The sequence below is a fragment of the Lepisosteus oculatus genome, chromosome 5 (assembly GCF_040954835.1).
Source record: "Lepisosteus oculatus isolate fLepOcu1 chromosome 5, fLepOcu1.hap2, whole genome shotgun sequence".
Classification (NCBI taxonomy): Eukaryota; Metazoa; Chordata; class Actinopteri; order Semionotiformes; family Lepisosteidae; genus Lepisosteus; species Lepisosteus oculatus.
The window spans coordinates 791,156-804,942 of record NC_090700.1 but is presented as its reverse complement, the minus strand read 5'-3'; the positions used below and the strand labels follow the sequence as shown (position 1 = coordinate 804,942).

At 43.4% G+C, this 13,787-nt stretch overlaps 1 protein-coding gene across 1 annotated transcript in view; it reads right to left on the bottom strand.

Annotated features, from left to right (window-relative positions):
- dscamb (Down syndrome cell adhesion molecule b) overlaps nt 1–5,652 on the bottom strand; it is a 164,900-nt gene extending 159,248 nt beyond the window's left edge. The window contains exon 1 of the mRNA XM_015341670.2: nt 4,704–5,652. Within this exon, the coding sequence (XP_015197156.1) occupies nt 4,704–4,746 (43 nt within the window). The 5' untranslated portion in view covers nt 4,747–5,652. The remainder of the gene's footprint in view (nt 1–4,703) is intronic.
- Nucleotides 5,653–13,787: the final 8,135 nt, after the last annotated feature.

The window sequence follows — 13,787 nt, the reverse complement described above, 5'->3', positions numbered from 1 at the left end:
ATTCATTATCATAAAATAAAACATATTTATTCAAGACAATGAAATTCTTCTAATAAAAAAACAGGACTCTTTTTAATTTATAAATAATTCAGTGTTTCTAAACGACCTAAAAATCAAAAAGTAAAAATCAGTCTCTGCTGTGTTATGTATTATAATAATAATAATAATAATAATAATAATAATAATTCATTAACAATACTGTATTTACTCTGGTACCATTATTATTCCTCTACATGGAGGGATGATATACTGTAAGCGAGAGGTCAGAAATCGGTTTATCCTGACTTCATCCTGACAAACTGTACTTTGTCTTTGAAAGACCTACTTAATTATTTTATGTCTGTTTTGCCCAGCTGGGCATTTTCCTCAGATAAATAAATCTCTGAGCATTAACACCCAAAAAGAGCCGTCAAGCACGTCGGAGACAGTAAACTGGACCGTACGCAGCGACCCAGACACTACCAGGAGAAGACCGCACCACCAGTGCTCTGGTTCATGATGGGAAAAAGAGAATTCTGCTATCCCACACTCCTCAAGTCCTGTCGGGCTTCCCTGCCTGTAACGACAAGCCAGCACACGCTCTCCTAAATGAGAAGAATCTATAAATAGCTGCAGTGAAAGTCGAGGGAGTACGTGTGCACGCAAAGCGCAGATGGGTCCTGAGCAGCACCAGCCCTGCCTCAGCACCAGGGGGCGCCGACGATGCCCCTCTCCTGCCAGGGGCCCTGGGTCTTCTCGTTCAGAGCGAAGGTTGCACTTTCATAACAAGATCAATTTTAATCACCTACTCCCTTATGAAACTGCACCAAGGTAAATTCATTACCTATTTCTCATTTTCTCTGCCTTCCACATGCGGAAATGATGCAATATCTTTGCTTGGCAGTGATTCTCTTTCTACGCTGAGACAGATGCACACTAAGGTACATGTTTTAACAGGCACATATGGAGGATTCCAAAGAGTCACCCTGTGATGACACAGAAATCAACGGGTAAATTTTTGTACAGTCTTTTTGTGCAATGTGCATTGTTATCAGTTCTACATTACCAAACCAAGTGTGCCCATGGCCATTGTAGCCAGTATCAAGAGGAGAAAATGAGCACAGCCAGAGACCTTTTGCAAGCTGTAATACCTTCAGACAGGGAAATCTGCCTGTTTATTTTAACTCCATCTACTGGGCACTGTTCTCCTGTGCTATATTAAATGAACTGTAAGTAACATTGCTATATATTTGCAGTACTTATTAGTGTCCAATTGAGCTCTGATCAGATTCACCCTCAGGCACCTTCAAGCAAAAATAAACCCATCAATCCCATTTCCTAGTCTGTCTATCTGATGATAAATCTGTTATTGTAATTATGTTTGGATTTTAATTGAGGCAATTAAATCATTCTAAAATATAAGTGGCACATAAGTCACATCTGTGCCAGTTTACAGATTTTTTTAAAATTACAACTCACAACAACATTTGAACAAAAAGACATAAGTCACTCAAGGTAGAGAGGAAATGAAAAAAAATGAATATAGCAACATCTAATTCTCTTACCAGAAATGGGGGTCTGGACACCAAAAGATTTTGACCAATTAAGCATCAAAACCAAACAATTTCTACAGAACTAACTCTATAAATATCTAGTACTGTATACCTGCTGGAAATTATGTTAAACACATTATTCTTTAATTTTCTGGCAGAACAATATTTGAAAATATTACCATGTCTTTGAGACATAGAGGATTGGTAGTATAATGTTTACCCTTGTGCTATAAAACAAAATAAACTAATTTTACTCAGCTCATGAAATGTTACCTCTGATGCAGATGCTGTCACAAACTATATCCACTTCGAAATAACCTTCTGAATAGCCTGTACTCTAAGAAGGGGAACATCTTTCTGTTAGTTACTGTTTAATGATATGGCAATTTTTCCATAATACAGGTAATAAAAAAAACTAAACAAACATCACAGCGGGTAGCACTGAACCTTATTTGTGTTGTCAAGTTAATCTCATAAAGCAACTATGAATCACAAAATATGGAGATGCCATTTGCAAATCATCACTAATATAACTTATTGCGGGAGCAATAAAACTACTGGATAAGGAAAGAAGTGCAAACACATGGAATGTCAGCATTCATTGGTGAAAGTTATTTGCTGATGCTCATGTCAGTTCCGTATCCTGAACTCCATAATGCAAACATTGTTCACAAAGGCACAATGGGAAGGTGACAGAAATGTGCACTTTGGGGTGGGCACTCCATGAAGGAAGAAGAAATCCTGACTTTCTTTTACAGTATTAATGTGTCAACTAAAGTTCCACAAGGTATCCCATCTAGCACAGACCAACACCCAAGCAAGAAATCTCACAGATAAAAAAAAAAGTTATTTAAAAGAAAATAACAGATACCTATGCAGCCAAAACCACAATATTTGCGAATCTGGGAATTTTAAGTAGCCAAAGACTTTTTAAGGTTATATCTTTCCCTCCTTCTCTGAAATTGATCTTTGAAGAATCGAATGGGAAGAAGATGCATTCTAATGCTTCCGGGTCATCTGCATAGAGCATGGCCTAACTTGACAAAACTCATCCGGGTCACCTGTGTACAGTGCGGCCTAACTCCACAAATCTCCCGCTGCTCTGACACTCATTATGGAGGTTTCCATAGAGACGGCTCCAAGGAGCATGTGCTAAACCCAATTCTAAAAGCACGAATTTTCTGGAATCGAGTCTTTCAGCTCAGGAAAGAGGCTGGCGTCCGGCTGGGAGAAAGCTGAAGCTGACTCCAGCCGCACAGTCCACCTCGAAAAACAAATACATTTACCACGGAAACAAGCTAGTTTGAAATCAACGCTCAAAAACGTGTCGCCTCTCCCTATAAGAAAATTATTTTTCGTCGAGCTTCATTTATTCTTTTATTTTTCCCGAACACATCCTGCACACATCACGTTAAGCACTCAGGTGGAATCATTCAGATGTAATGACTATGTCAAACACTAAAACGCACATCAGAACGCACTGCCGGTAAATGTTTCCGAAGCAGATGTTTCCCTATTCCCATTTTAAGGGGCTGAGGTCTAAGGCACGGCCAGCGTGTGGGGATGATGATTAATGTTTCAGTGCCTGGGCACCCAAGCAAGGCAGAGGACTCCTGCGTCTTTCATAAAGCAGCCAAAGAGAAATTCAGGTGGAGGCTTTGCTAAACCGAAAATTCGCCGTGCATTGAACAAGCCCTCAAACCCCTTGTTATTTTTTACGGCAGCATGGAGTTTCGGTACAAAGCTCCTCACGTCGACAGAATAAAGGAGAATTTGGCGTGTGCAGCCCCCTCAGCCTCCCTGTCTTAACGTAGAATGATGAGTGTCCCTCCAGGAGCTGCAGAGCACAGCCGCCTCCTCCGTGCCTGCCTGCAGCCTCACAGCCCCGGCCCCCAGCCCCCAGCTCCCGGCTCCCGGCGGAGCTGGGCTCTCTCCGCAGGTCCCTCATCTACTCGTCCTCTGTGTCCTTCGCAAGCCCTCGACCGCCTCTGTCTGTCACGGAGATCAGCCCCTCTGCCCCCCTCCCTCCTCTCTCCCCACTCCTGTGTCAGTTCTCCATCTATAAATACCCAGAGCCCCCCCTGGCAGGAGTGTCGAGGGCCTGGGGGCCGACTGGGGCCCCTGATGGGCCCTGAGCTCCAGCTCTCCTCCTGGTCTTGCTGCAGCCGGACAGATGGAAAGGTTGCTGTTCTTGATGAGCTCCCACACTGGCCTCTCATCTCAAGAAAGCCTAATGTGCTTCTGTGCTTCCAGGATTCTGAATTTGAAATATTGCTCTATGTGGTGGAGAGGCTACTTTTCTGTTTTATTTATTTATGCAGGAAATTCAGGCCTAAAATATCTAGTTATGTGCTTTATAGGGCAACCATTACAGCCCAGTAACACGTTCAGTAAAACGGGCACAACACTTGCATAAACTGTCAGTGTTTAAGGATTAGGATGATCCAATAATGTCAACGTATATTAACACTTAAAAAAAATAAGAAAATGCTTCAGACTAATCTTTGAGCCAATAATGAAATGGTAACTTTGAGAAGGCACTGTTATGGTGGAGTGTCAGGGCCGGGGGTGCAAGAAAACATATTTACATGTAAATGAAGGACGTCACTCAACTCGGAGGTCCTTACGACAACGTGACATCATATAGAAGCCAGGGCTGTATGCTCAGAATGCTGAAGTAATAACGAATATTGCTAATTCGAAACTAAGAACCGCAATTCCAGCGCCGATCGTGAGACTGTGTTGTTTAAATAACCTGAACTAACATATACACCTCTAATACACCGAAAAGATGTTTGTTCGGGTGCATCATGATAAATTGATTAACCCGCATTATCAATAATGTGAACACTGAAGGTGATTTCCACCGTACGTGTTAAATGCTCAGTGTGGCTCCAGTTATTTGCAGTTAAGCCTAGTGATGTGACGAGGTAAGCCAGTTTAAATGATAACAGTGCAGTTCTTCCGCGCTCGCTCTGCTCCTTCTCTCGCTTATTGTAGAATAAGGCAGCAACAGTAAACCACCAAAACGTTATCATTCCCGAGGCACACCTCTACTGCACCTGTCCCCCTTGAAGAGTGCGAAACACTCAGGGTAATTCATTTTCATTTCTTTCTTTCTTTTTAGGAAAAAGTAATTGAACTTCGCCAGAAATAAATGTCATAACTCACCATTCAAGATGCTCTGGAAAATAATAATAGCCAATATCCACATGCCCTGCTCCTTTCAATCCCGCCACTACGCTTGGTTCTTCTCACTCTGCACACTTTCCCCTGAATATTGTTATTTCCCTTCAGTTTGTCAGTTGCAAGGTGACGGAGCTTCAAGCTAGAGGAAATCAGTCCGGCTTCGCACTGGCGGCGCTCGTTCGCGCGGCGGCCCCTCCTCTCTCGCTCTCTCTCTCTGCGCGTCTCTGATTGTCTTCGATAGAGCTGTGATCCAGCTCCGCGCCGCGCTTGATGTCGCTGCCCCGTGCTCCTCAGCCCTGCCTGTGCGTTTCAGAGAGAGATGCTCGGGAGATTGTCTGCCGGGGCGGAGGAGGGTGTGTGTGTGTGTGGAGAAGTGGTGGGGAGAGCTTTCTTGCTCTTGCTAGAATCGAAAGCCCAGGTGTGGTGCTGAGTCAGAAAGAAGGTTTAAAAAGAGGAAGTTCCCGGTCCAGGAGGAACACGCACAGGTGGCGGCAGTCTCCCCACACACACACACGAAAATAAATAAAAAGAAAAAGCAAATTAACAAAATCATAAAGCAAAAATATTTATGTATACTTTCAGGAAAAAATGCGCAAGAAGTAATTCATCAGTAAAAGAGAAGAGACGATGGCTGTAACTCATAAAACGAGGTGAATTCAGCAGCCGAAACAGCCCAGCCCAGTTGATTTGAAGCGGTAATAATTATGAGACTCCAAACTCAGACCCTCTTCACCGCCTCTCTCCTTCCAGCAGGCAGCGAGCAAACACATCTTCCCACTGGTGCTTTAATCACATTGATCCCTGCGCTAACCCTCTCTGCCTGTGAGCGGCTCGGAGTGGCCCTCTCCTGCGCACTGCTGCGGACTCGGCGCTTCCCGCGCCTTAAAGGTGCAGCTGCCTCCCGCTCGACACCCGCTCACGCACACTCACGCCGAAAGGGCGCATCAAATCGCTTTAAAAAAATTCAATCAATTGCATCTGCACCACTGCATCCACTCGCTGCATTTCTTGACTCGCAGGTGTCCTGTTACGACAGATCAGGATGTGACACGCAGCACGACCAGTGTGATTTTTTTTATGACTCTTTCTTTTAATTTACCGGGTTTTCTACTTACGGAAAAAAAAAGATTTCGGACAATTTTATTGTTTTACATGTTCATGTCCAGTCATCGTGTTTGTGATTTATTTAGCTTTGCTCCTCGACTATCCAGTGACCTTGAGTAATGAGAGCCCCGCACTCCCCACGTCTCACGGTGAGACGTTCGGGATAAACACGTCACCGCTCTTCGCCTTGTGCCGGACAGACTGACGGCAGATCTGCAGGCAGGAGGGTCGGACCGTCGCCTACAGCCGTGCCCAGGCTGGATTTCGTTTGTGATATTATACTGTAGCTCCTACCCTTCGCCGAAAGAGAAGCGAAACAACACACAAACCTGGGCAATTAATCAATTTGCAACTGTGGCAGAAACTATTGCAAAAAATACCGCAATAGGAAACTGGAAACCCCGCATTATGAAAATTAAGACAATAATCATCGTAACGAAATGACAATTGTTAAATGCGTCGTTGTCCTTTGCCAAAGAATATCGGTGCAAATAATTTAACTGAATCCTCACTGAGACGGGGATTGAAAATTGGATGGGTGGATAATTTTTAATTGCATCAGCAGAAATAGCAGCCAGGTATTTTCTTCTGTGTAATAACTCCTTCGGGCGACGTGCAAGATGGATCTTAAACGATCGCCAATAATTTTAACTAAATAATTAATAATAATTTTATTTCTTAAACCAAATAACCGAATACAAGCGATGTTGTAGGATCACATACTGTAACCTCGTTTTACCAAGGCGTTTTATTTCATTAAGTTCATTTTATCAAGAATAATGCATTACTGTTGCAAAGTTCCAGGAGAAGAAATTGTAGCAAAACGCGCCAGAAAGAGTTTTGTGACCAGGGTCCGAACACTTCGTTTAATTCGTTTGAGAAAGAAGGGGTGGTCGTGTCCCGGCTTTTATCGACTCACGTTTACCACCAAAATAAATAATAATAATAACAGTAAAATTATTATTATTAATAGCTTGGTTAAAAGAAGCCCGAAATGCGCTCCTTTCGTCTGAAAGATGAAGGCGAAGGACATTCCTCGCTCGTCACACGCGCGATGACAGGAACGGGAGATGAGGAGCCGAGCCGCCGTCTACACGCGTCACAGTCAGGGGAACAGCACTGCTGCTGCGGCGCTCGGTGAAGGCGAGGGCTGGCCATACCGAACCAACCATCTTCAAACTTAAGCTCTTACCAAACGGAGCGCAACTATGTACACTAATTACAATCAGCAGGAGAGAGGGTTTACAGTTCTTCCTGTAAGCAAAAGCTGTAGGATAGTAGAATTATGTTTCCATAATTTCTGGGAGGAACGTGGTACCCTTTATTGTGTCGCCCAGTGCATATTTGTTTTTTATCAGCCTCTTTTAATGATGGCTGTCACACAGTGTGTGAACCTTTCTGTACAGGCGTATTATGACTGTACTCAGTAACGGGAGGGGTTCATTCTCCTGTCAGCGGAGGGAAGACCTAAGGCTACAAACCTTCTCCTCTGTTGTAGCATCTCCACCACTGTGGAGTTTGTCATGACAAAGACTTCATATCAAATACAGTTCTGTAAGCATTTTTCTAATTGTACTGTTGTGAATGAGCGAAAAAAATGAAATGCCCATTAATATGCAGTCGCAACTTGCAATTTATCAGTTACTGCTGTTATGACTATTCATTCTATTGTCACTGGTGCACTTTCACGTTCTAGATTCGCTGGGTGCTGGGACTGATCAGTCAGGAAGATGAGCAGCAGTTTCAGTCGGGGTTTTTGTTCAGCCTCAGGTTCTGGTGGGCACGGTGGGGTTTAGCTGTATCTTCTCCTCCGAGACACAGGCGCTGTCTAATAGGCTTAGCATCCACATCAAACCTGTACAGGCTCTTAGAATGCAAGACCTGTCATCAGCCGCTGCCTGCAGCCAACCAGTCAGACTTCAGGAGCACGAGCAAGGCCTGCCTGCATCGGCGGCAGCAGCAGCACCAGTGTTACTGTTGGTCTATTATGTGTGTTTTCTTTAGCCATGCATTTCTTTAGAAACTGAGACAGGACAACGCCATGTTGGTAATGTGACACAGCAGCAGCTGCTTTGTGCTTCCTTTTTCTCTTTTACTTTCTCTCTTGCACCTGTGCAACGATGCCGCTGCGCCCGGTTATCAGTGCAGCCCCAGGGCTGTCAGGCGTTAAAGATAAAAATGTGTCCCCAGAGTTAATATAGCATACACTGATCATGAGCTTATAACTTACTGTAAGATTACTGTAAGATTATAGTATGGGCATTGTTAAACAAATGCTGAAAAGTTGTGTTAAACCAATAAATTTGGTAGCAGTTTAATTTCATAAAACTAAAACTGACGGAATAGAAGCAAAGGTTTCACCACCCAGCGGGAAAAGATTTTAAATTGAACTAATAAGTAGGGGAAGAAACAATTGGTCTAGTGCAGACTAACATTCCTGGCTTTCTCTTTTATTTAACATCTGCATGTTAGCTTTTGCAGGCTGCAGTCGCTGTGGTGCCAGCCAGGGCCGGATCCTTGCTGGTGACCCTTAGCAGATTCTTCCAACTCCGGCCGGGAGGGGACACACCTGGGAGGCGAGGGGCTCGCTTGATTGCCTGGGTGTATGCACTACTGAGTCTCCGGGAAGGAGCTGAATCAGGGGGAGATGTGTGGAGCCTTTGGTGGAAGTGGCCAAGCTAAAACTTACATTTAAATTTCTGACTTTAAGACCAAGTAATGATTTTGACACCTTCAAATTTCATAACACGGTCTAACTCTCCTCAGGGATATATTCTGCATTCATGCACTCACTTGCCGAAACACGCTACTCAATTTTCACCAGTGATATTAGAGTATACAGAACCAATATAAAACCCTAATGGACATACTTAAATAATAATAGAGCTGAGACTTAATGACTTGTTTTTACAGAACTAATTTCATCTGCTGTATGTGCACACGAGGTCAGGGTGTATTCAAGGAGAGTGCCCAAGGTGCACACTGACACACAGTGTCTCTCCAACTGCACAAGAAGTCCAGCTCCCGGTCAGGCTGTGCTTTCCCAGCAGTCTGCTGAAGGACAGCGAGCACTCTCAGCCTGCAGTAGTGAAGGACGCCTCTCCGATGGCCACCAGCTCCTGAACCCCTTTCTCTGTCACCGTGCAGAGCTGAACCAGTGGAGAGCGGCTGCTGCTTTATCACCTGGCCTGCAGGAGAGGAGTTGAACTGGCCACCCCACACATACGCACACAAGCACACACACGCACACACACACACACACACACACATGCAAAAACACTCATGCTGATACATGCAAATAGACACATGAGCGGAAGTATGCACACACGCATACACATGGACGCATGCAGATGCACACACGCAAGCACACTCACACCCACGAATGCACACAGATGCGCACATTAGAGTGTGCAGTGGAGGTCTTTCTCAGTACTGGTATCTGAACATGACAGATTGAACAGATTGATTTCCCTCCACCCCTGTGTATAGTGCCTTCCTTTCTTTGGTCATTCAGGTTCAGGAGCAGCAATCTGCAGCACAGCACACAGGATAGAATGCTGGAACATGAGCTCGTGGGAGAACGTGAAGGTAACATTCTTTGTTTACCAGAGAGGATAGACATTATAAATATGGCACCTCAGTTCGAAATTAAACAGCAAGCCCGTGTTATGATGGGCACAGTATGTGTGTTTTAAAAAAAGTGGTGTTTATAATGAACCAGCCTTGAGCAGCAACCCAGATTTCAAGTTTAAATAAGAGTGCTGGTAGAAAAATGCCTACAGACAGAATTACAGAATTTGATCCAGCATTGATTTTGTAAAATGAATTAATCCTTGAAGAATACGCAGCACAGAGCATTGTGCCTCGATTTTATCAGTGAATGAAAGACTGTATGAAAGACGAAGATCAAAGGCAAAGCAAGATGCAAGTCTGATATTTTCTGTAATGTTGCAGACAGGAATGCCAGAGTACAACCGTAGGCTTTACCATAGCACTGCCAAAAGATTTCTGTTTCATAAAAAAGGATTTTGCTGAAAATGTACAATAAAACGTATTCAAATAAATGTGGTTGATTACTGTTCTTTTGTGTTCTTTACTCGTAAGGGGAAGCTATGACTCTCTAGTTTTATGTAGTTTTATGGCTCCTGTTACTGATACTACCCTGTATACTCTCACAACAGTATCACAACCCTCCTGAAATATTACAATCCCATTTTTGAATCGAAGTGGCTGTCTGTGATTTCTGCTTTGTTAACATTCAGGAGGCTTTCCTATGTCTATCATCAGCACTTCAGATGCACTCAGTGCAGGTATGACAATTTCTGGTTCTGAGAGACACACCTACGATTATAAGTCTGAATTTGGAGTCTCGTGTGATGATGCAACGAATGGGAGAAAGGAACATCATTGCCGGAACTGTGTACATTGCTGCAGCTACAATGCATAGAGGGCCAGCTGTGTGTCTGTTGTGGGGGAGGGCTACCATTGTATAAACGACAGGTGCATTTTATCCTTGGTTAATGAAGTCACACTTAAAGAATAAAGACCCATTGATGATCACAGCAGCCTGACTCACACAAACAAGAGCTCTGTCCTTGATCATGCTTTTACAGTGCATCTCGCTCACCTGACATAGCTGGGAACAACTATCAGGACCCAACGAGAAAGCACACAGAAGCGACCTTTCAGCCTCCCCATCAGCCTCACACATGCTGTCGGTTAAGTGCTGTTTTATTGTTTTACTGTTATTTATTCCTGCCTACACCCATGGGAACAAGGACTGAGTCCTAAACATTTCAGATGCTGATTAATCACAGAAAGAGTTTCTGTGAAGGAAGCGGTGTGAATTTAATCAAATAAAACCTAATAACCCATATCAAAAACACACGGAGCTCACAGCTAAGCCCGTAATAAAAGTGTCTGAAGTCATCAGGCCCGGGGGAGCAGTCAGAGAGAGGCCCTGTGCAGCTCCCCCTCCCAGGAGGGGTTCAGGCTACTGGCCCCCAGGAGGGGCAGACTGAGACCCTGTTACTGCGGCTGAGGCCTCACTAGCAGCACCACTGCTGCTGTCCTGTTCATGCTCACATTATAAAGATTTTCAATAATACAGGAGGACTGCTTACTCACAGAAATGGCAGCCCGTTAACCTAGTCTTACAGTATGTCTCCTGATTCCACTTGACAGAAGGTGACTGAATCACCCTTCATCCCACCTATGAGGTCTCGAGGTCTCTGAAAAGCAGTCAATTCTATATTATGCAAGACAGAGCAAATTATTTTGCATGCAGCTGAGTTTATGAACTTAGAATAATGACTTTGGTCATATTACTACTTAACTAAAGCATATTATGTGCAACTCCACTCCAACCCTTTTTAATAGTCTTTGAAAAAGATATTAAACTACCTCCAACTGAGAAAATAGCTACATTAGCTGGCTCAGAGGTTAAGCTGGAATGCAAAGCAGAAGCCCCTAAGAATATCTGTGCCTCGGAGGCTGATCCAGAGCTCTTTCCAGCACTGCGCCAGAGCAGGTCTTCCAGCACCCTGTCCAAGAAGCTAAAGACTTCTCAGCCTGCAGGCACCACCACCTTCATGTACAGTATGAGAGCACTATGTCTTTCCCAAGTGAAGAGGTGACCTTGGTTCTTAAAAGTCCATAAGTTACTTTTGGAGGTGCTAATTTAAAACAGGAGGTATGTTGTGCAGAAATAAAACAGAAATTTTAGAAACCTTTTGTTGTTGTTTTTTTCTTGGAGAGCACTTCTTGGGAACATTCTTTCCATTCCAATCTTTATAGTGAATGTCTTGCACTGATGACAGGACTCTGTGCTTTTATATAAAATTATAAAATGTCACAATCACCAGTGTTTTTTCATTTTTGTACATTTAACAGTACCATAGGAAAACACAAGACAGACTGAATCTGAGAGCTTCAAGTTACTGCTCTCTTTTTGAAGGTCTTCTCCAGCACAACTGTAGTCAGAGTGGAAATTAAAGAGTTTTTCATTTCAGATGATCATCTTCCTTGCTTGGTAGACATGTATCACAAAATTTATCTTCCCAGATGAGTTTCATGGGGGTAAATCATACTGCCTAGTAACATAACTCAGCTCTAAATCAAGATCTGTGTTTGTAAATCATTGTGCTTTTCTGTTTTACTCCACGATTTACAAGTCGAAGGTTATGATGTAATCATATCACACTAATATCAGCGAAGCCTTGATCACTCCAGCAATTCTGCACGCAAGTGATCAATACACCCACTCAGCACTTTTTGGCAGTTCTTAAAATATTACCAAAGGCCCAATATTAGAGGGGAACTGTGGTTTGTTTTCCACTGTTGTCACTTTTATGGCTGTTTTATTTATTGAGGACAAACCATCGAGATGGATTTTTTTTCACTCTAAGAAATGAAAGTGAGTGGTTGCGTCAGGAGATGCTGGCTCTATAGCTGTGTGTTGATTGGAAAACAAGTGCATGCAATTAGGAATTTGCTCTCACTGATGTAGATAAGGTGAAGGTACAGTAAAGCTTTATCAAGGTATTTCTGAAGAGCTCTGTTTTTATCAACACTCAGTTTTTACAAAATATATTTTAATACTTTATGTTGTGCATCTTAGATGCCTGGATGGACATATTAATTTATATAATTGATTTATTCAACCTCATCTATGCATTATTAATGAAGCCATTTTGCCTCAAAAAGCTTGCAAGAGCAATGCAAAACCTACAGCCGTAAAAACCTTTTCATCAGCAAGATGAACACAGAAATATATTGCTTACAGAATGTGGTCGATGTAGGCACAGCACCTTAGGGAGATCTTTGTTATTCTTATAACCTGGTTGGCACGGGACCCACAGTCAGGCCAAGAAGACTCTGACATGCTGCCTGGAATGCAAAGGCATACGAGTTGAGCTCCGCTACATCGATTCCTCCCATTGATTAATTATGATTTCGTTTTCCCAACCTCAGCACATTGCACTTGTCCCTATAGTACTCGCTCAGCACATGCATTGAGTGCCTTTGCTTTTCTCCCTTTGGAAATTCATTTCCAATATTTGTCACTGTTTAAACCCAGACAAAATGATTGTCATATTTTTGCTGGCCTACCTGACTTAAAAAATGAAGACGTACAGGCAACATGACAATAATGCAGCTACCCTTGAAATGCTACATTTTCTGGGATTACAGAAAATTGAAATAGTGGGTGTTAAAACACACGCAGATATGTGTTTTCCTAGGAAGAAGCCTATACGTATACCAGATACGTATTAAACATTACATTCCACATATTGAATCTTGGTTTGCTTGGCTACTGGAGCTGGGTGTAGTAAACAGATCAGATCAGAGCCAGCCCGGAGCTGCCGCAGGCTCTGTTCTGTCACAATGGGAGATGCTGCTGCCGAGAGAAGCACAGACCCCTGCTAGGAAGGTCGAGAGCTGGGCTTTCCAGGGGGGTCTGATTGGCGCTGCAGTGGTCTCATTCTCCTTTCCAATCAGGTGATCAGGATGACCCCTGGAGCGCGGACGGCTCTTCATCACGATGCCTAGGACTGTAGGTCCAGGCGAACACCGCAGGCGAGGCCATTCAGCCCGTGTAGCTCGTGTGGGTAACTGAGCCAAGGAGCTCTTGAAGGGAGTCAGGGCATTGGCTTCAGCAACATGGCTGGATGGTTTGTTCTATGTCCCCTTTCTCAATTCCATAAGTACTTCTGTTTATTTTCCACTTGTGTTTGGTTGAGAAGAAGCCCACTAGGCTGTCAGTGTCTTTGAGGAATATTCAATATTCAATATAATAACTGTTTAGGGCTAATATGATTCATTTCTTTAGAGTGTCAGTGTAGGACTTTCCTTTGAGACCCAGAATCTGTCTGTCTGGTTGGTCTCTCAACTGATTTCAGAGCAGTTGATTTCAATTATATTTATTCTGGAAACTGGTGGCCACAACTTGATATATTGTAA